Raw genomic sequence first — 21,040 nt, forward strand, 5'->3', positions numbered from 1 at the left:
TACTATCTCCCATACGGGGGAAAGACATAGACCATCGGATCTGTTTAGGTTAGGGGAGTGAAGTAATGTTTCACATGTTTCTTTGTATAGCTGTTCTATTAGGAACCAACTTTTGTCTTGTTCCATTTAACTCTATGTCTGGTGTTGATGGCATGTTCTGCAATTCTAGACTGTTCAGGTTCAAGGTACTGGATATAGGACTGGTGTTCTTCTAACCGGACCTGAGCAGATCTTCCTGTTTATCCAAAATATGATAACCCATACAAGCAGAGAATCTGGTAGACACCTGGATAGCTGAGATGTGGGAGCTTGTCCTTTGGAAACATTAGGAATGTGGAGATTTTTCTGATGGGTCAATCTGTGTATATCTGTGTGGCTTTTCGACCCATCAGAAAAATCTCCACATTCCTAACGTCTCCAAAGGACAAGCTCCCACATCTCAGCTATCTAGGTATCTACCAGATTCCCTGCTCGTGTGGGTTATCATATTTCGAACAAACACGAAGATCTACTCAGGTCCAGTTAGAAGAACACCAGTCGTATATCCAGTACCTTGAACCTGAACAGTCTGGAATTGCAGAACATGCCATCAACACCAGACATAGAGTTAAGTGGAACAAGACAAAAGTCATTCACAAAAGTCGGTTCCTAATGGAACGGCTATACCAAGAAACTTATGAAACATTACTTTGCTCCCCTAACTTAAAAGGATCCGATGGCCTATGTCTTTCCCCCTTGTGGAAGATAGTACTTTATAAAGCAGCAAATCCTTCCTAACATATATATTTAATTATAAAAAAAAAAAATTAAAATAAATTATTTTATTTTATTATTATTTTTTAATTATTATAATTGAATAAGTAAATAAATTTAGGAAATTTAACCTTAGCTACTTAGGTGGCACTTTGTGAATATAACAGTTATTGTTTAATTAGCCTTGTACCTGTACTGATAATGCCTGGAATACTCAGGTGAAAATTCTACAAATAAAGAATAATTGATGAGTTAATTCCATTATTATAATAGTTAGTAATATGTCTACTCATGGTATTTCCTTACTGAAACTAACATATATATAAGCAAATATTTTCTCAGATAATTACATTTTAAATATACTAAGAAGCAAACTAACATGTCACAATTCTGAGTCATGTGTCCATATAAAAGTTTCCAACAGCGAACCAAATTTAGATAGCCTGTGCAAAGATAAACAAAATCAAGGAAGTCAATGAAAGTGTGTTTAAAATAATATTATTTTTCTATTGTTTGATTTTGTATATACATTTTTTTTTATAATTGGTTTCATGTATTTATTATTATTTATATTATGTTTGCATTATTTCCCATATTTTTCGAATAGATAACATGCTCGTTATCTATACAAAAAAGTCTAAATTTGTTAAAAATGAATATGCATAGTATACATTTGAAAGGTATGAGAGGTAAATCAAATGTAATAACAAAACTAAGGTAGAAGTATTACTTAATATTTATTGAACATTATACTATTCAAATCCAAAAAATTCTTCATCAGACTCGATATTGAAAGAATCAATTGCGTTAAAAATTTCTTTAGCAGTAACAATAATATCTTTGGAATTGCAACCTTTTGGAACAGTCTTTCTTTTGAAAATCACCATCGGTAGTAGTTTGGAACCATCTGCAGTTACGCAGAGAACCACAGCAAAGTTAGACCTTTCGTGCCCTGTTGTAGCAACTGAAACCTCTTTTGCTCCCTTTAGATTCACAGTCCTAGAACTAGGCATGTCAAAACTTACGGGAACCTCCTCCATATTCCCAAAGTGACAAGCATCAACCCCCACACAAGTTTTCTCTCAGAAACAAATGAAATTTAGCTACTTTTGCTTCCCAGTCGCATGGCAAATTTTGTCCAACAATAGTGGAGGAGCGCACACTTAAATTGTTCCGCTTCATAAATCCAAAAATCTAAGATGGGTAGGCCTTGAAATCCTTTATATTATCGTTTTGCACAATTCTTTTTGATTCCTGCAACACACGGACAGTAGATATTCTCATACCTTTAGCACTTTCACTAACAACCCAATCAAACAGCTTTTTTTCTATGGTTGGCCACAAGCACCTTCTAAACCTCATAACACATTTCCTCAAATGTAAACATTTCAGGACTGTTTCAGCCTTTTGCCATTCATGAACACTACTTTCTCCAACACTGAACAATCTACCAGCTTCACGATTCCCTTTTTCCTTTGCTACTTCTACCACTTCAAGCTTGAACTCCGCTGTGTAGGATTTTCTCCGAGAAGTACTTCTGTCTTCCATGGGTAATTCAGATCTAATAAAATATAAACAAATAATGATTTACTTTATGAAATATTTTAAAACAGGATGTACAGAATAATCAACCGCTGCCACTAGCAAAGCATGTGCTTTTAAAGAATTCCTCCATCCTCTGTCTGTACTTCCTAACTCTATCGCTAGTTGGCACATGCATTATCTATACATCAAAAGGAGTGATGAAAGTGTTAGGGGAGTGCCTTATTCAAAAAATACAGTATATACTTCTGTGATAATTTATATATAAATTTGTGATTTAAATATGCTTGAAAAAATTGAAATAGTATTTTGCAGATTTTTGTACTATTTTTTTTCATATTCATTTATGTGAAGAAAAAAGGTTTTGTTTTGTGGGAAATTTTTGGTATTGAGACCACATTGTAATATAAAAGGATTTTTTTTTTTTTTTTTTTTCTGTAATGCTTAGTACTTCGTTTATAAACCCTACTTTTTTTACTAACATCACCCCCTTCTCCCCACGGATTAAAGGTGAACATACAAATTGCAAAATTTGACCCAGTGAAAAAAGATTGCCAATCTCTGGTCTAGACTATGAAGAGTTTATCCCTTCTCTTCATGTGCTCTCCCATTTTATATATATACAATAAAAACCTTTTTTACACTTTTCAAGGGACTGATAGAAAACAGTGTAAATAGCAGGAAATGTAAAAGAAAAATTTAAAAAAAAGGCTAAAAGATGACTTGCTGCTAGTATGTGAGTCTGCATACTTGATTACAAAATTTAATAAGTGAAAATAAATGAATTTAGAATTACTTACATTTTATCTATTTAAAAAAATCTTTAATTGTCGATTGTTTTTTGACAACGCCAGATTGCTTTGCATTGAGTTCAATGCTTGACCTGATTTCTACTATCATGTTTAAAGTGGACACAGAGAGTCCAAGATCTTTTGCTAAATGCACGTGTTTAGGCATGCCAATCTGCACGTCGCAGAATTGCCATCTTTTCTTCTACCGAAATACATTTTCTTTTTTTTTCCTCCATGTTACTAACATGGATAATCCACCACCGCAACTTGAAAGCAACGTTCAGATGCTAATTTACGTAACAGAAATTCTGCAATATCAATTCGTACTGTGATTGAAAAATCACAGTATCGTTCATCACTACATTACTGCTTCAAGCATGCAAGTCACTGTGATGTCAGAAACGAAATTTATAGCCGAAAGCAACACCATCTGGGAACAGAAATGCGCATATTTCCGCAGAAATCGATTCGAAAATCAGTATTGCCACTCAAGAAAAATATGCAAATCACGGGAAATGAAGTCCACATCAAGTTGTTAATGGCGGGAAAACAATATATCATAAGAATAGGCCTTATGACAGAACCAACGGAAAATGACATATATGGCAGGAAAATGTAAATTGCGGGAATGTAAAAACGGGGTTTTACTGTGTGTGTGTGTATATATATATATATATATATGTATATACATAATTCATTTATTCAGTGTGATTATAAAATTTTGAATGAATGCAAAATCAGAAACAAAGAGTTCCTGTTGGGCTGTAATGCATCTAGCTATAATTTTAAATACAGCTTTTAACACTTTTTACTAATAAAAAAAATTGGGGGTGGCGGAAAGCTGTGCATGCTGTACCCAAGATATTTGGATAAAACAAGAAGGATTCTCATTAGTCCTGCTAAATACATAAACCTCAACATTTGTAGTTTATGTATTCAGTATAAAAATTTTCAAGGTAATAGGATAATGGATGTGCCTAAATTTCATGCCTAAACTCATCTTGAAACCATCTGTTTTAAAATCAGAATATGTGACTTTATTTTTTTATAGGTATTGAAGATTTGATAACTAACATGAGTTGTTATATATATGAATAAATTTATAACTGCCATTATAATTATTTGTATTTTATTTTATTTATTTATTTTTGTTGCATGTGACCTACCTATTTTCAAATTGTGACTAGCAATCTGGAAATTGTTTAAAGTGCTAAAGAATTTGCACAGATCATGTCAAAATTTCTTCATCTTCTCTTTTGTGTTTAGCTCATTGGCCTGTTATAGCCAAGTAACTTGTCTTCTTAGAAAAAACCTAATTTCTATTAGCAGTTAATCCTATCTGTAGAATATGCAGATAGGAATATCTGCATCTTATACGTGAATTTCATAAAAATATAAAATGTAGTAAAATTTGTTGTAGTTACTGAACTCTTGGGACCATGATGCTTTTGTGTAACTTATTCTGAAATTAAAAAAAATCAAGGTTTCCAGTTTCTTCCCACCCTAACCCTTTCTTCTTATATGTGGTATGGATGATCCTCATGGATAAGCTGAACACATTGTAAGGTCCCTAAGACCTCCCCCATTTGACAATAGTTCTATATTCCAACCACTTGTTAGTACATGTCACTGAACTCATTGCTAATACATCAGCAGGCTTTCAGATCAACTAACAAATTATTCTATTGCCATTTACTTTGCTGTGTTGTTGCCTGGAGGATTCAAAGTGTAATGGTGTGCTCTCTCTCGCTCTGTATGTGTATTGGTGGGGGGGTTGTGGATCTTTTACTCTCACTACATGCTTGTGCTGTTTAACTCCTTAACATTAAGCAACAGTCAGAATACTAAATTTTTGTTAGCATTGCGGATGAAACAATATCCCCTTTTAAAAACACACACACACACACACACATATATATATGTATATATATATCTACTTCATTAACATTCATAGAGTACCAATTTAAATGTGCAGTTACACTTACAGACAGTTAATATCTTGTTCTTAATGGAATTGCAAAGATAGCCTCACCACTGTTGTCCACATTGTATCAGTTACTTTCTCTAAAGCTTCAAATCTCTAAATCCAAGTATTTAGTGTTCAATACTATTGCAATTCCTACTTTTCCCTGATTGTTAGGCAATAACAATCAGGGAGAACACTAACAACACTAAATACGAGGCTGAAGTGCAGAAATTTTTGACGCTTTAGAGAAAGCTGTTGACATAATGAAAAAAGTAAAGTTGACCCTTGTTGGGGTTCTAAATAGCAGAGTAGGAAATGATTGTCACACATGTAAAAATATTTGGGAAAATTTGAAGATAAGAGCAAAACTAATAATAATGACAAATACCTGTTGGATTTCTGCTCAGGACGTGGACTGGTTATTATTAACGCCATGTTCCAACACGAAAATGTGCATAAATTCACATGAAGAGAAGAGGCAAGGAATAAGAAAAGTCTCATTGACTATGTTATTGTTGATAGTGATGTTTTCTCACTGGTGCAGGACACTAGAGTTACAGTGGATTTGAAATTGCAAGTGATCACTATTTAGTCTAGAGCAGGATAAAATTGAATTTCATATTGAAAATAAGAACATGTAAGAAAGTTTTAAAGCAAATAAAAGTTGAGCAACTCTCAGATGTGAACTGTAGACTGAAATACACAAACATTATTGAAAAAAAAATGAAACAGTTTGTGAACAGGAACCAAATCTTGATTTAGTGGCAAGCCCTAAAGAAAACATTGATTGATTCAGCCAGAGAGGCATGTGGTGAGGTTGTTTGCAAGGATAGAAAAATCAGAACTCCATGTTGGACACAAGAAGTTAAAGCAGCAGTGAAGGAAAAGAAGAAAGCATATCAAAAGTTCCTGGCAAATAACTGACCTTGTGCTCTTAGAGACTACAAAGACAAATGTAAGGAAGCTAAATACTGTAAAACTATCTAAATAAAAGTTATTGGAAGTCTTTGCCAAGAACATAGAAAATAAATATCACGTGGGTGGCAAAATATTCTGGAGGCTGTTGAAAAAGGTCAGAAAAGGAAGAATAAGTGCTGTAAAATTTTATTGTACAATTAAACCTGTGGAGAATTCATGACTAAACAAAAACATGTAATAACCACAATAATAGGTTTTAATAAATAAATATTTCATCCTAAGTATCTTAGGACATCGTCAGTTAATTCAAACAATACTAGGAATAACATACAGTTAGGGTGCATGATTACAATGGAATCCCAATATGCGTGCAGTTGCGCGTTATAGAATTAAATTAAATTATATCCGGGGGGGGGGATTACATTAAAATAAGATAACACATATAAAAATTATTTTACACAATTTATGACAGTTTCCCATACTTTGGGAATATCAAGAACGTCATTACGGTTTAGATTTGGTCTGTGAAGTAGGGCTTTGGCACTTTCTTTATATAAACGTTCTTGTTTATATAAAGATCTATGTAGAAGTTTGGTCTTTTCCCAATGGATCCTATGGTTTGGGTTTTCAACTCCGTGTGTGCAAGGCCAGATTTCTGCGGTTTGATAAGACGGATATGGTCTTGATGTTCCAAAATGCATTTATGAACAAATCTGCCTGGTTGTCCATAGTAAGACAATTTACAGGAGCATGGAAATTCGTACACACCAGGTAGCATCAGAGGTGAGACTTTGTCTTTAGGAGAAGGTAACAAGTTATAGATCTGATTGATTGGTTTGTATTTCTTCATAATTTTTGAAAGACGTTTGGATATGCCTTTGACATAAGGTATGGGAATCCTATGAGCTTTTTCTTGTCTAGGTTGATGTTTGGAAAGTGACTGATGATTTTTTGAGTTGTTTTAAGATTGTATCCATTTAGTATGGTTGTATATTTGATTATTTCCAATTCTTGGTTTAGAGATTCTTCAGAGGAGCAGAATCTATGTGCTCTGGTTACTAATAATTTAATGATGCCAAATTTTTGAGATGGATGATGAGCAGAAGAATTGTGAATGTAGCGACTTGAAAATGTCAGCTTGCGATAGAAGTGGAGATGGAACCATCTTCTTTTCTTTGGATGTGTAAATCCAGAAAGGAGATACCCTGTAGAGATTCTTTTTCTTGCATAAATTTGATGCGAGGATGAAGAAGGTTTATTTTATCTAGAAACAGGTGTAGTTCTTGTTCGGAATGACCCCAGACAGCAAAGACGTCATCGACATAACATAGCCAAATTTTTGGTTTGGGTTTAAACGTGAAAATTTTTTCTTTGAAGCATTCTAGAGACAGATTTGTAAAGTTTGGTGATAAGGGAGACCCCATTGCTGTTCCTTCCTCTTGCTTGTAAATTTTTTCTTCTATCCAAGTGAAGTAACTGGAAGTAATAACAAATTTGAATAATTCAACAATATCAGATGGAAATTTTTGAGTTAACAAGTCTACCATTTCCTTATGGGGAATATTAGTGAAGAGGGAGACAATGTCAAAGCTAATTAACATGTCAGTTTCCAACAGTTGAATGTCTTTTATTTTTGCATGAAACTCTGTGGAATTTTTAATTGATGAGGCTGAGTGGCCTATGTGAGGATGGAGAAGGTTAGATAAAAATCTTGATAACTTGTAAGTCGGATTGCTAATAGAATCCACTACAGGTCTGAATGAAATCTTATTCTTGTGAAACTTAGGTAAACCGTATATTCTAGGAGGCCTAGCATGGTATGTCCTGAGTTTTTTTATTGTTTCTTCATCTAAGGAAGTGGTTTCATCAAGTAACTTGTTCAGTTTCTTGAGCTGTCTTTTTTTTTTGTAGGTTTAGAATCAAGTTTGGCGTAAGTAGTTTGATTTCAGAGTAGTAAATTCATTTTTCGGTCATATAAATTGGTATCTAGAACAACAGTGGTATTTCCCTTGTCAGCTCTGGTGATGATTATGTTTTTATTAAGTTTTCAGGAGGTAAGAGCTTTCAATTCTGATGGTGGGATATTTAAGTCTGAAGGTTTGGCATCATAGATTATTTTGGCTATTTCAAAACGAAGTCTGTTGGCTTCAATACTGGAAAGATGGCCGATGTTTCTTTCAATGTTGTGTATAAAATCAATCAAGCAGATCTATAACTTGTTACCTTCTCTTAAAGACAAACTCTCACCTCTGATGCTACCTGGCATGTACGAGGTTCCATGCTCCTGCAAATTGTCTTACTATGGACAGACAGGCAGATCTGTTCATAAACGCATTTTGAAACATCAAGACCATATCCGTCTTATCTAACCGCAGAAATCTGGCCTTGCACAACATGGAGGTGAAAACCCAAACCATAGGATCCATTGGTGAATGTGCTGAAGCCATACTTCACAGACCAAATCTAAACCTTAATGACGTTCTTGCTATTCCTGAAGTATGGGAAATTGTCATACAAAATTGTGCGAAATAATTTTTATGTATGTTATCTTATTTTAATGTAATTTTTTTTTTATTTTATTCCTCCAGATATATTTTCATTTAATTCTATAACACGCTTCTGCACGCATATTGGGATTCCATTGTAATCATTCGCCCTAAATGTATGTTATTCCTAGTATTGTTTGAATTAACTGTAGTGATGTATCCTAAGATACTTAGGATACATCACTACAGTTAATTCAAACATGAAAATATTTACTTATTAAAACTTATTACTGTGGTTATTACGTGTGTTTGTTAGTCAAGTGATGTAAAAGGAATTGGAGATGATAAAGATGACATCAAAACTGGAGAAAAAGATATCATTGATGTGTGGAATAATTACTTTGAAAAATTGTTAAATGAAACAAGCAGTGATAGCACAGTGGTAAAAAAAATACTCAAAAGGCATGCAATCAAGAATACATATCCACACTTTAATTAGTAAAGGCATAAAATATCTGTTGTAATAAATTTGGTTTGAAAATCAGCAATAACAAGACAAAGACAATGAAAAAAAAAGGCAGAAACATTGAAAATATCAACTGCATTATGAATGGAGAACCTATAGAACAAGGTAAAACATTTCAACTGCTTAGGCACAATTTTTAGTGAAGATGGTAAATCAAATATGGAAATAGACAACAGAATCAACAAAGCTGGTATGGTAGGAAGTCAACAGAATAAATTTATATGGAATAAGCGAGAAATTAGTCAAAATACTAAATTAGCTGAATACAAACACGGTGTTCAAGTCAATTTTAACTTATGGATCTGAGAGCTTGGTTAGAAATAAAACACTTGTCCTTAGAAAGATTAAGGGCATGAACAGGTGGCAATATCATATTAAAAACAAGGATATTAGGAAAGGACTTGCCATTGTTTGCATCCAGGAATGTATTAGCAGAGCTAATCTCAGGTGGTATGGTCACTTAAACAGAATAGGAAGGAAAGAGTAGCAAAACAAGTATTCTCTGCCAGGTTAGCAAGAAAAGGACCCAGAGGAAGACAAAAATATAGGTGGATTGATACAGTAAAAAGTTCTTTAGAAGACAGAAATATGAGATCTGATAATGTTGAAGGCTTGACAGATAACAGATTGAATTGGAGGAAAATTGTTGATAGGAAGTTAGTAATGGTATAAGTTTTTCATGTAGTACTATCATAGTATACTGTACATCTCTAGAGGGTACATGTCAGGAATTTGGTGATGATGACTACCTCAACTTTCCTAAATACACTCTGCACATTTGTAGACTATTGTTTTGTGCCAGAGAATGCTAAACTTGTGTTCCCTCTTTATGAGCTTTTGTGACTCAAAATTTTTCATTCATTATGTTCATGTGCTGTCTCTATTGCTTTCCAAATTCCGGTAACTCCTCCGATCTTTTCCAGTTTGACAGTCTTCAGTCTGGATGACCTAACAGTGAAGTAATCTTTCCTGGAGACTTCAACCTTCAGAACTCTGAATGGCTTTTCTACTCCAGTTTCACTAATCATGCTTTCAGTCACTGGGCTATTCACCATCAATAATGGTGTTTTGTCCTTTTTCCCACCAGAATTCCCTGTAATCTTCTTCACTCTCTCAACACACTTGATCATTTTTTAATGAGTTCTCCTGATATATACATTGTAGATGTCAGCTCTCCTCATGATAATTCTGAGCTTAGCCTCATCTCTGTTTTTTTATTTCAGAACACCCTTCACATTACTCTCAGTCTCGTATGTTTGTCTCCTGCTCACTACCATTCCAACTTTCTGGTCCCCTGCCAAGACAATTGCCACAACGTCTGGCCATCTGTGTTTCTTCCTCTCTATTTCTCTCTCTCTCATGCATCCAGATAGTACCATTATAATATCACCCATTATAATAAAGGCTAGGAGGTCAGAGAAGAATGAAGCCACTAGGCTTCATTCTTCTCTGACACCTGTACTGTTAAGGGAAATCGTGCACACTCACACTACCAAGAACTGCTTCCTGCATGCCTCAAAGATAGAGGAGTGATGGAATTCAGGATTCATCTTCTGTTTTCTGATCTTGATGGTACCACCACCCCCTTTTCCCAAAATTGTGTTTAATATTTTTGTTACTGAACTGACACCTAATTCTGTGTCATCTTTACAATCTTTCATACTCATCTAGCATCATTCTTTCAGAATGAAACACCCCATCCAAAAGAAAGGAGATAAAAGCCAGCCATATATATATATTTTAAAAAAAACAAAACAGGATATAGTCATCAACAATCAACCCTTTCATCACCTGGGAGCTTACCAGTATGAATTTTGTTACTATTGTCTGCAGCAGATCTGACTTACATCATCCATATATGCTGATGACAGTTTTTCTTTTGACCAATCTTGCAGTGGCTAATATCTTAGGCCACGAGATCTTCCATAATCAGCATCTTAAACACTTATCTCCTTTCTGTATTTCAGTGGATTGAGGACTTGTTAACTTTGGTGACACCAAAATGCAGTCCTGCCTTATTTCTTGCAAGAAAGACTACTCTTCACTCCCTCATCTCTAATAATACCAATATTTCATCACAAGATCAGTTATCTCTTCTTGGATATCTCCTCACCTCTAACCTGCCTCTCCTGGCATAAGCTTATCACATCCATACTCTTTCTATACATCCAAAACTGAATTCTACTCATAACATCATGTAAATCAAAATCTGACCTATCTTAGAATATTGTATTCACATATGGGGTGATACACCTAAAGCATCTCTAAAAATGCTTGATACTGTGCAGAAGAGGATAACTTGCTTGTTTGACAATTCACTTGTTAACTTACTCCAGTCATTACCCCAAAGACACATGGCTTATACTTTGTGCCATTTCATAAGTGCTATTCTGCTGAATGTTCTGACACCATTTCTCTGTATTCCCTAAAACCCATAACCACATGAGTTGCTGGTCACTCTCCAACTCCAAACTTACTGAACCAACTTCTCTTCCTACTCTTTCATACCTTCTGCTTCTATACTCTGAAACAGTCTGAGAACTGCGACCTAGAGTTATATATATTAAAAAAAAAAATTAATAGGTTCCTTTTTTCTTTTTCATTTGTCCACATGCAGCACTGGTGTGCTGTACAACCTCTCGTGTACGATTAATATTAAAGGGAATTATTAAAGTTATCGATTTACTAAAACTTATTGAAAGCCTGTTGAATAGAGGTAAAAGTTACAGATAGAGCAGATTGCTGATCCATTACATGAGATTAGCTCTAGAGTGGGCAGTGAGGGAATACCATTTTGGGGTAGAGAAAATAGTCTCTTTCCTCAAATGCACTATACCAGATTTGTTTTGCTATGATGAATCTAGGATTTGTATCTAGGAATTGTGTTTGTGATATCCACATAGCTAATAATTGATATATCATTTTTTTTTCCCTTTTCTCTTTGCAATAGGGTTATACCAAAGGAAATAAAAAAGTGGGGTGTACGCAGCCTAGAAGGGTTGCTGCCATGAGTGTAGCAGCAAGAGTTGCTGAAGAAATTGGCATAAAACTTGGAAATGAGGTCAGTTTATGAATGTTTTTCTTAGTTGCTATTCGTAAACTGAGTGCAATCACTTGTATGTTGTGCCATCACCATGAACAATACTCTAGTATCTTATCATGTGATTTGATTATACTTTGAAAATACTCATTAAAAATTATATAAGCAAAGTGGACACTAGATTCAGCATTATTTCAAAGCTGAATGCAGAAACTCTGAAAGTTCCATAAAAATAAGTACCAGAGAGCCTACGGGGATACATCCTTCATCATTCACGAGCTGCCCCAGCGTGAACTATCTAGAAAACATAGGCATCACCCAAGCATCTATATATTCGCTTTCTGTTATTGTGAACTAACTAAAGCCTTTTGGCTCTTTATGTTAGCGACTGACAATGACCGATAGTTCGCTTACGAAAAATACACCTCTCCAACATTTCAAGTTCCTTGGTACTGAATGAGAGTTTTTGCTGTTTCGAACTAACCAGTTCGAAACAGCTGTCAGGCCAGTGAAACCTTATCAAGATGGACTAATAGAAGGCAAATATATATATATATATATAGAAGCTTGGGCTGTTTTCTAGGTAGTCAGCACTGGGCAACTCATGAATGCCAGCAAGTGTATTCCCATAGGCTCTGTATTTTTACAAAACTTTCATAGTTTCTACATTTGGCTTTCAAATAATGCTGAATCTAGTGTCCACTTTGCTTATATAACTTTGCATCACCAAACTATATGTAGCCTTTTGTCTCTTTATTTTAGTTAAAAAAAAGAAAAAACTCATTAAAAAGTTTCCTTATCCTTAAAGTTTGATGTACATTTCCTGATTACACTGGCAAAATATATTACTGTTGTGCTAATTAATAATTATATATTAATCTATAGTGTTATAGCTGCTTTAAAAGTCATATTTATATGTATATTAATATTTCTTTGCTTTTTTTTTTTTTAGTCCAAATAGTTTAATTATTATAAGAAAAACTTAACATTCAATATGTAAAATTCGATTTCACACTTTAAAACTTAGCAAGAGAAAGAGAGAGAAAAGCCAGGCAGAAAAATTATTCAAATGCAACATAGCATAAAAAAATTTTGGTTAAGGGAATGGATATAATGTGATTCTTTTGGATTTTACTAAGGCATTTGGCAGATTTCACATCGGAAGTTATTATGCAAAGTTAAAGGAGTGGGTATGCAAAATATGCATGTAGCATAGATTGGAGACTAGCTTTCTAGCAGTTTTCAAACAGTAATGTATGGAGGAGCTAATTCTAAGAAAATGGGGTGACTTGGGATAGCCCAAAATTCTATCCTTGGACTATTCATTTTTAAAACTTGTATATGGATAATTTTTTTCTTTAGGATTACACTGTAATCAGCCTTCATTATGAATAATTATGGAGGTAAACTACTTTGCTAGAAAACTTACTTTACTTAGATTTTAAATAGTATTTGATACTTCAACCTTTACATCAATATCGACCCCTTTTGATCACTTCTAGTGTGAAAAATATAAATGGTAAAATTACATAAGCAGTTTAGTTAAGGGTATAGTTTCCTGTAAATTAAAGATACCAAGGAATTATATACTTGGCTTAATCCTTTATCCAAGTGTAAGCAAACAAGGTTTGTGCCTGAAGTATTTGACTTCACATCACCTGCCTTAGTATCCCATAATGCAAAGCACATCTCCTTGCAGACATGTATAATGCTATGCATTATGGGAAGGGTTTCAACCTTTATTGAGGTCTCTTCAGTGGGACCCAGAGGTGATACTAAGATTGAAGTAATGTAGGAGTCATATTTTCATATATGAGTTGCCGAAAGACGTCACACCTTATTATTAAATTACTCTGGATTAGAGAACGTTACTGGAATTTTTTTCGCTTGGTTATACTATAAATTAAAGATACCAAGAAATTATATAATTGGTTTAATCCTTTTTCCATGAACTCAATAAAGGTAGAAACCAGTCTGGGTAGTGACCCTTCCCATAATGAATAGCATTATACATGTATGCAAGGAGATGTGCTTTGCATTATGGGATACTAAGACAAGTGATGTGAAATCTTAGCTTCCTTATACGAGTTGCCACAGTCCTGAAAATACTTCAGGTGCAAACTTCGTTTGCTTACACTTGGAAAAAGGATTAAACCAAGTGAAAAAACTTCCAGTATAGGTTCCTATAGTTTTTTCTTTTTCAGTTCTGTTTGTTTGAGAGCTGCCAGATGATTATTAGATTAGATTTCTATTATTCTTCCTAGTATATTCAGTTATGTGACTTATTCCTGTTTGAAAATTGTTTGAGTTTTTTTTTCTGGATGCTGTGTGTGGGTCATAGATAAACCAAATTCTGGGACTTTCAAGTTGCCATTTTTGTTGAGATTGGATTGCTGAATATGCATTTCACGTTTCTTTGAATTTACATTTGTACCAAGTTTTGGTCCAATATAATGGCTTGGTGCCGTTACAATCAATCCTGTGCAACGTTTGCAGTACATGGTCAGAAAGGCTCACTTCTTTTCCACAATGAAAGAATTTTGTGTAATTTGTGCACTTTTTGTTTTGGGATTGTACATATTGTTTCACCAATGTGGGTAAGGGAAGGAAAGGATCCTTAGAAAAGCTGTATCCTTTTTATTTTCATTAGTGGTTTAAAAGTGGCCCCAATGTTGTATTTTTGCAGTTTTGTCTATTATATTGTAATCTTTATTTTTGGTTGTATTTTTTGTGAAGGATTCTATGGATTAGAATCCTTGTTGTAGCCAATTTTTGTGAACACTTGCTTATTATTTCAAATTAATTTTTCAGAGCTTACTCATCAGAACAAATTGTTAGAACTCTGTTTTTAAGGGTGCTAACTTGGTTTTTATGTAGGATATGAGTCTTTGTGTATGTATCGGCCCTTATGTATGGGTTTATGGTAAACAGTGAAGGATAGACAACTGTCTATACATAACTAAACTGCTGATATAGTTTCACCAATTTATGATTTGTTTTTTCCACACCAGCGGTCAGGCTAGGATCAACTGTCGATGAAAGGAGTTATACGTAGCCCACCACCACACATACGCAAACTATATGGTTAAAATGCGAAATATTATTTTAATCCAATTAAAGTAATTTCTATAATACAGTAGTTTGTCTACATAATTATTCATAATGATTGTTTACTAACATTGGGATGATCTGGAAAGAAACATTCGATTATATGCAGGTGGTGCAAAGTCAGTGATAAGAGACATTTCCAGTGTTTTTTTGGGGGCAGGGGGGGGGAGTACAGTGTACTGGTACTCTTATTAATAGTGATGAGTGACATACGCTGCTGCTGTACATGTAAAATTTATAATATTCAGAAATTTTTTAAATGTTTACCTATTATGTAAATATATGCATAGTTAGTTATTGAAATTTATATTTTCAACCACCACATCTATTGTTAAGATATTTGGTATAATAAATTTATGCTTTTAATTTGCTGTTCTTATTCCGAAAACATCAAAATATGAAGTAAAAATATCAGTAAATAATCTTTTAGTTTTCTTTTAATCGAAACCTTCTAATTTTTAATTTTTTCTGTTAACATAGAATGAATACCAGTGTTACACCTGATATCTTGAGAATATAATATCCTCAGTTATCATGGTGTAACATAAAAAAAATAAATAACATAAATAAAAACCCCTGCATAAAAGGAATAATTTAATTAATTAAATATTCTTGCATCCAGTATAAATTGAGTAAAATGTAAAGGTCTATTGTTTAGTTAAGATAACAAAAGAAAAGAATGTATTAAGATGTATTATGACTAAACAAGGTATTTGTATTAAATAAGTAGCTAACTAAGAATTAATATAGTAATGCGATTAAGAATGAGGGAGTTAAGTGCATAAGTATAAAAGAATGAGTCATGAAATATGCTATGTAAGAGGCTACAGATTAAGCATTAAGTAGAATTCTGAGAAAAGGTTTAAAAGGGGGGTTTAAACTTCATTACGAGTTGCCGATTAAAATGACGTATGGCTGCAAAATGCTACCCAATTGGTAGACAGACGGAAAACAAGTAGGAGGCAGGAAAAGGAAGTAAGAAAGGGCGCCATTAGGAGAGCAGCTATAAAAGGGTTGGTAACCCCCCCCCAGAGGCAGAAAAGGCTTTTCAAAGAGTAGGCTCTTGTGGGTTGAGAAGACGTTTAGATAGTCAAGGAGGCTTTAGGCCTTTCTGCCAGAGGAGAAGAAACGTTTGGATAGTCGCGGTGGTTATAGTTTGGTTTTCTAGTGGATTTCACGGTGTTCCTGAGTGGAGAGATATGATTTATATCCTCATGCCACAACAAGGAATCGAAGGTGAGCGGGAAAGCTATTCCCGTATTCCTATGTAGAAAGCGAAATATGCCATGGAGTCATAGGAAACTGTGAAGATGTCGATGTCCTCGTTTCGGATAGTACAGCCGACCGCGCAGATGTTTATATAGCCCTGAATTGCAAGAAGTTATTCAAGCAAGTTCGTTCAGTAGAAGGTAAAGGCCTGTAAGTGAAGCTAAAGAAAGGTATTGTGAATTTTGTCTTATGTTAACTAGAAGTTGTTTGTGATAGGTACCATTGTCATAATACGGAACTGTTAAAGTGATTAGGGAGAAATTATAATAGGACTTTAGAATTTGATAGAGAGTGTTAAAAGTAAGCTAGCTAGTGTTGATAATTTGTGAATAATTAATTGTCCTAAGAATCTTGAGTGCCTACTATATTGTAAAAGGAAAGTTAATGACATAGTTTTGTGTTAATGAAGTAAATGGTTTTGTTAATATTGAGTTTGATTAGTGTGAATTGAGTAATCAAGTAGCCTGAGGAATTTGAATGCCTAGTGTGATGTGTAGAGATTCGGAATTGTCATAAGTATGTGCTAGAGTAGTTAATGACTTTGTTAGTGTACTTGAAGTTGAATAATCTAATAGTGTGTGGTAATCTAATTTCTCCATGTCAAGTGAATTCACGTTTTATATGAAATTTTGTGGTGGCATGATCACAGTAACTTTTGTCGAATCATAGCCCATCTACTTGTATTAAGCTAATTTTAGTGTGTAAGTAATTTAGTTGAGTATTTTGATATGTACCATGTTTAGAGAAATAATAAATCTTTTGTTTAATGATAAAAAAGTTGTCTGATATTGCTAATCCAATGCACCGCTTAGAAACATTCGAGCCTAATCATGCGGGGAATTAATGTTAAGAAACTGGAAGTTTAGGAATTAATGTTGAGTAACAAGAAATAGTGTCACGACTGCAATAGTTACACTTTCAGACATTTGAGTTCTTTTTCTCTGCTTATGTATAAAATATCCTAAGCTAAATATCTCAAAGGGCGCAGTTAAAATACAAATACTAGGGATACTACGGGGAACAATAACTCAGATATTAGTAGAAATTTTGGTGATGTCTTGAAAGTAGAAGTTAGAAGAATATAGACAAAGGCAATTTGTAAGATAAACAAAATCGTAAGATAGAATAGGGACATAACAAAATGGCGTAGTCGACCTATCACTTCTAGTTAACATAAGACAAAATTCACAATACCTTTCTTTAGCTTCACTTATGGGCCTTTACCTTCTACTGAACGAAATTGCTTGCATAACTTCTTGCAATTCATGGCTATATAAACATCTGCGCGGTCGGCTGTACTATCCGAAACGAGGACATCGACATCTTCACAGTTTCCTATGACTCCATGGCATATTTCGCTTTCTACATAGGAATACGGGAATAGCTTTCCCGCTCACCTTTGATTCCTTGTGGCATGAGGATATAAGCCATATCTCTCCACTCAGGAACACCGTGAAATCCACTAGAAAACCAAACTAAAACCACCGCGACTATCCAAACGTTTCTTCTCCTCTGCCAAAAAGGCAGAAAGGCCTAAAGCCTCCTCGACTATCTAAACGTCTTCTCCCCAACCCACAAGAGTCTACTCTTTGAAAAGCCTTTTCTGCCTCTGGGGGGGGGGGTTTACCAAACCTTTTATAGCTACTCTCCTAACGGCGCCCTTTCTTACTTCCTTTTCCTGCCTCCTACTTGTTTTCCGTCTGTCTACCAATTGGGTAGCATTTTGCAGCCATACGTCATTTTAATCGGCAACTCGTAACGAAGTTTCTATCTGGGCATAGGCCCTAAGCGATATTCCGTTATTTCTCTTGTTAGCCTCTATCTTAACCCCCTTTTAAACCTTTTCTCAGAATTCTACTTAATGCTTAATCTGTAGCCTCTTACATAGCGTATTTCATGACTCATTCTTTTATACTTATGCACTTAACTCCCTCATTCTTAATCGCATTACTATATTAATTCTTAGTTAGCTACTTATTTAATACAAATTCCTTGTTTAGTCATAATACATCTTAATACATTCTTTTCTTTTGTTATCTTAACTAAACAATAGACCTTTACATTTTACTCAATTTATACTGGATGCAAGAATATTTAATTAATTAAATTATTCCTTTTATGCAGGGGTTTTTATTTATGTTATTTATTTTTTTTATGTTACACCATGATAACTGAGGATATTATATTCTCAAGATATCAGGTGTATCAAAGGTCCCCCCTTTAAACAAAAAAAATTTCTTTAAGAGAAATTTCTTTATCCTATGAGATATTCCTTTCCCCCTTTTTTCCTTCCTTCTTCTGATTACATTTGACTACCTTTCTTCTCATTATAATAATTTGCAAGTCTTATACAATCAGTGAGTATGTGTGCAGCCTTCATAGCAAGAGGTAAATCACAAATTAACCACTCACTTATAGTCCTTCTAAGTTTAAATATGAAACACAAGAAGTCAGCATAAATGAACTGCTGCTTAGATTGTACATTCACTTCTTTTCTCCTTTTCATGTTCCATCCTGTGTGTTTAAAATAACCTCCAGATCTTTCAAGTCTCTCAATTAAATTAACATCGACCCTTTCCTGACTACTTTCCTCTAATTTCCTTTCCTCTACACTTTGATCTTCCGCTACTTTGACGTTTGTAATGAGGTGATTTTCAGTCTGGCAGTTGTTTTCGCAAGATGAAGTTAATGAAGAATCAGTCTGGCTATCAATGCATTCTTCATTATCCTTCTTAGACTGTACTTTTAGTACGATATTAGTCTCATTCATCATCCTGCCCTGATGTGATTCTCTATACTTCCTTACCTTATAATTTCTCTTTTTACCTGACCGCTTTCTTCCCATAAGGAACATTTCCTTACTAGAGAAGTTGCATGAGAAATCATACTTCTCTAGAAATCTTATGCCTAAAATTATTTGTGAGCTTGGGCGAGATGTCCTTGGGAGGACCAACAATTCCTGCCAAATACACATATTAAACTCATGTAAGTACAATTTCACTCTAACCTTCTTATTTACGTAAACACTAGAGGTCGCAATCCCCAATAATCTGATCGGTTTCTTTAATCTAGAAACGCCTCGCCATCCATGGGATTTTATTCTTTGAAAACAATGATCCGATATGATAGAGGCCTGTGAACCCGTATCTAACAATACATCACAATGCAAACCTTGTATCTTACCCTTAATTATCATATCCGTCTTTCTTTGTTCATGATTTCTCTGCCTATCTACATAATTATGAGGAGTTTGCCCAAACTTCGACTCATATCTATTACTATTCATGGGGGATCTCCTATTTCTAAAACAGAAACGAGCAAAGTGCTCTATCTCGTTACAATTGAAGCATCTAGGAGGCTCCCTTCTGTCTCTAGGCTCATTAGCTCTTTCTTGATTCTGGAAAATAACTGTTTCTTGTTGAGGTACAATTTCAGATAATCTCTGCATAACTGAGTCTACTCTATCTAGAAGGGGTCTTTGAGGACGCTTAACTTCTTGTTTAACCAACTTAATTGTATCTTCAGTTTTGCTACAATTAGGCTCTGGGGTTCCAGCAGATAATGTTCCCAATTGTTTCATTACCTCACCTAACCTATCCATAATGGGTTTTTGTAGTATCTCGATCTCTTGCTTTACAATATCTTTTATCTTATCTGAATCAATATTAGACTCTGCCAAATTGTTTATCTCTTGTTTATTACCTTTATCTAGTCTCTCTCCTGTCCTTGATCTGTCTCTCCCTTTCTTACTCTCTTTAATATGTCTCTGCTCTCTTTCAAAAGTTTTCTTTTCTTCAATGACATTCACTGACGCCTGAACATGTGCGGGACGAAGGTCTCCGAGCAATTGTTCTCGTTCTTTTACAGCATCGTAACATTCTCTTAAATTAGATAGTTTCTTATCGAATGCTGTTTCTTTCAACTCAGGTCTGACTCCCTGCCTGAATTGTTGGAAAATGGCCCAGTCCAAGTGATGTTTTTCTTCACTATTGACACTTAGGGTACTAGCTATCATCAGTAACCTGTTATGGAACTCAGCCACACTTTCCTTTTCTTCTTGAGAACATCTCTGGAGCTTCCATAAGTTAGGTCCCAAGCTTCCTAGTTTTGAGAACTCAGAAATTAGGACTGACTTAAATCGGGAGTAATCCAGGGTTTCCTTAAGAATAGGGGAAGAATACAGGAAAGCTTTAGCCTTTCCCACCAGTTTACTTCTGAGTAGGACTAGCAACTGAAAATCAGTCCATCCTCCAACTCTTCTAAGCTCTTCTACATAACCAAAAAAATTTAGAACGTCATCTGTTTCTTCACCCGAAAATTGTGGGAACACTTGCTGTGGATTAATATACCAAAAAAATTCGCTGTTGTCCATGTTTAAACTATTCGAGGGTTCAGTCCTACTTGTATCCAATTTACACTAGTCAATTCTCTAAATTTCTCAACAAAACTTAACTTAAATTTTACCTCTTAGTTGTCTGATCTGCTACCAAAACCAACTTATTGTAAATAGCTTATATTTTAGATTTTATTAGCCAAATTACATCCTGTTGGCTGCGCCATTTTGTTATGTCCCTATTCTATCTTACGATTTTGTTTGTCTTACAAATCGCCTTCATCTATATTATTCTAACTTCTACTTTC

General features: G+C 34.5%; 1 protein-coding gene across 4 annotated transcripts in view; it reads left to right on the forward strand.

Moving 5' to 3' along the window:
- l(2)37Cb (DEAH-box helicase 16 lethal (2) 37Cb) overlaps positions 1-21,040 on the forward strand; it is a 311,532-nt gene that overhangs the window by 149,464 nt on the left and 141,028 nt on the right. For all 4 annotated transcript variants that reach the window (XR_016550053.1, XM_090410204.1, XM_090410206.1 and 1 more), the window contains one exon: positions 11,933-12,043. Coding sequence is in view for 3 of the 4 variants with exons in the window: in XM_090410204.1 (XP_090266330.1) it covers positions 11,933-12,043 (111 nt within the window). In the remaining variant the exon portion in view is untranslated. The remainder of the gene's footprint in view (positions 1-11,932; positions 12,044-21,040) is intronic.

Source organism: Typopeltis vanoorti, chromosome 20 (genome assembly GCF_054136105.1).
Source record: "Typopeltis vanoorti isolate ZY-2024b chromosome 20, IOZ_Tvanoo_1.0, whole genome shotgun sequence".
NCBI lineage: Eukaryota > Metazoa > Arthropoda > Arachnida > Uropygi > Thelyphonidae > Typopeltis > Typopeltis vanoorti.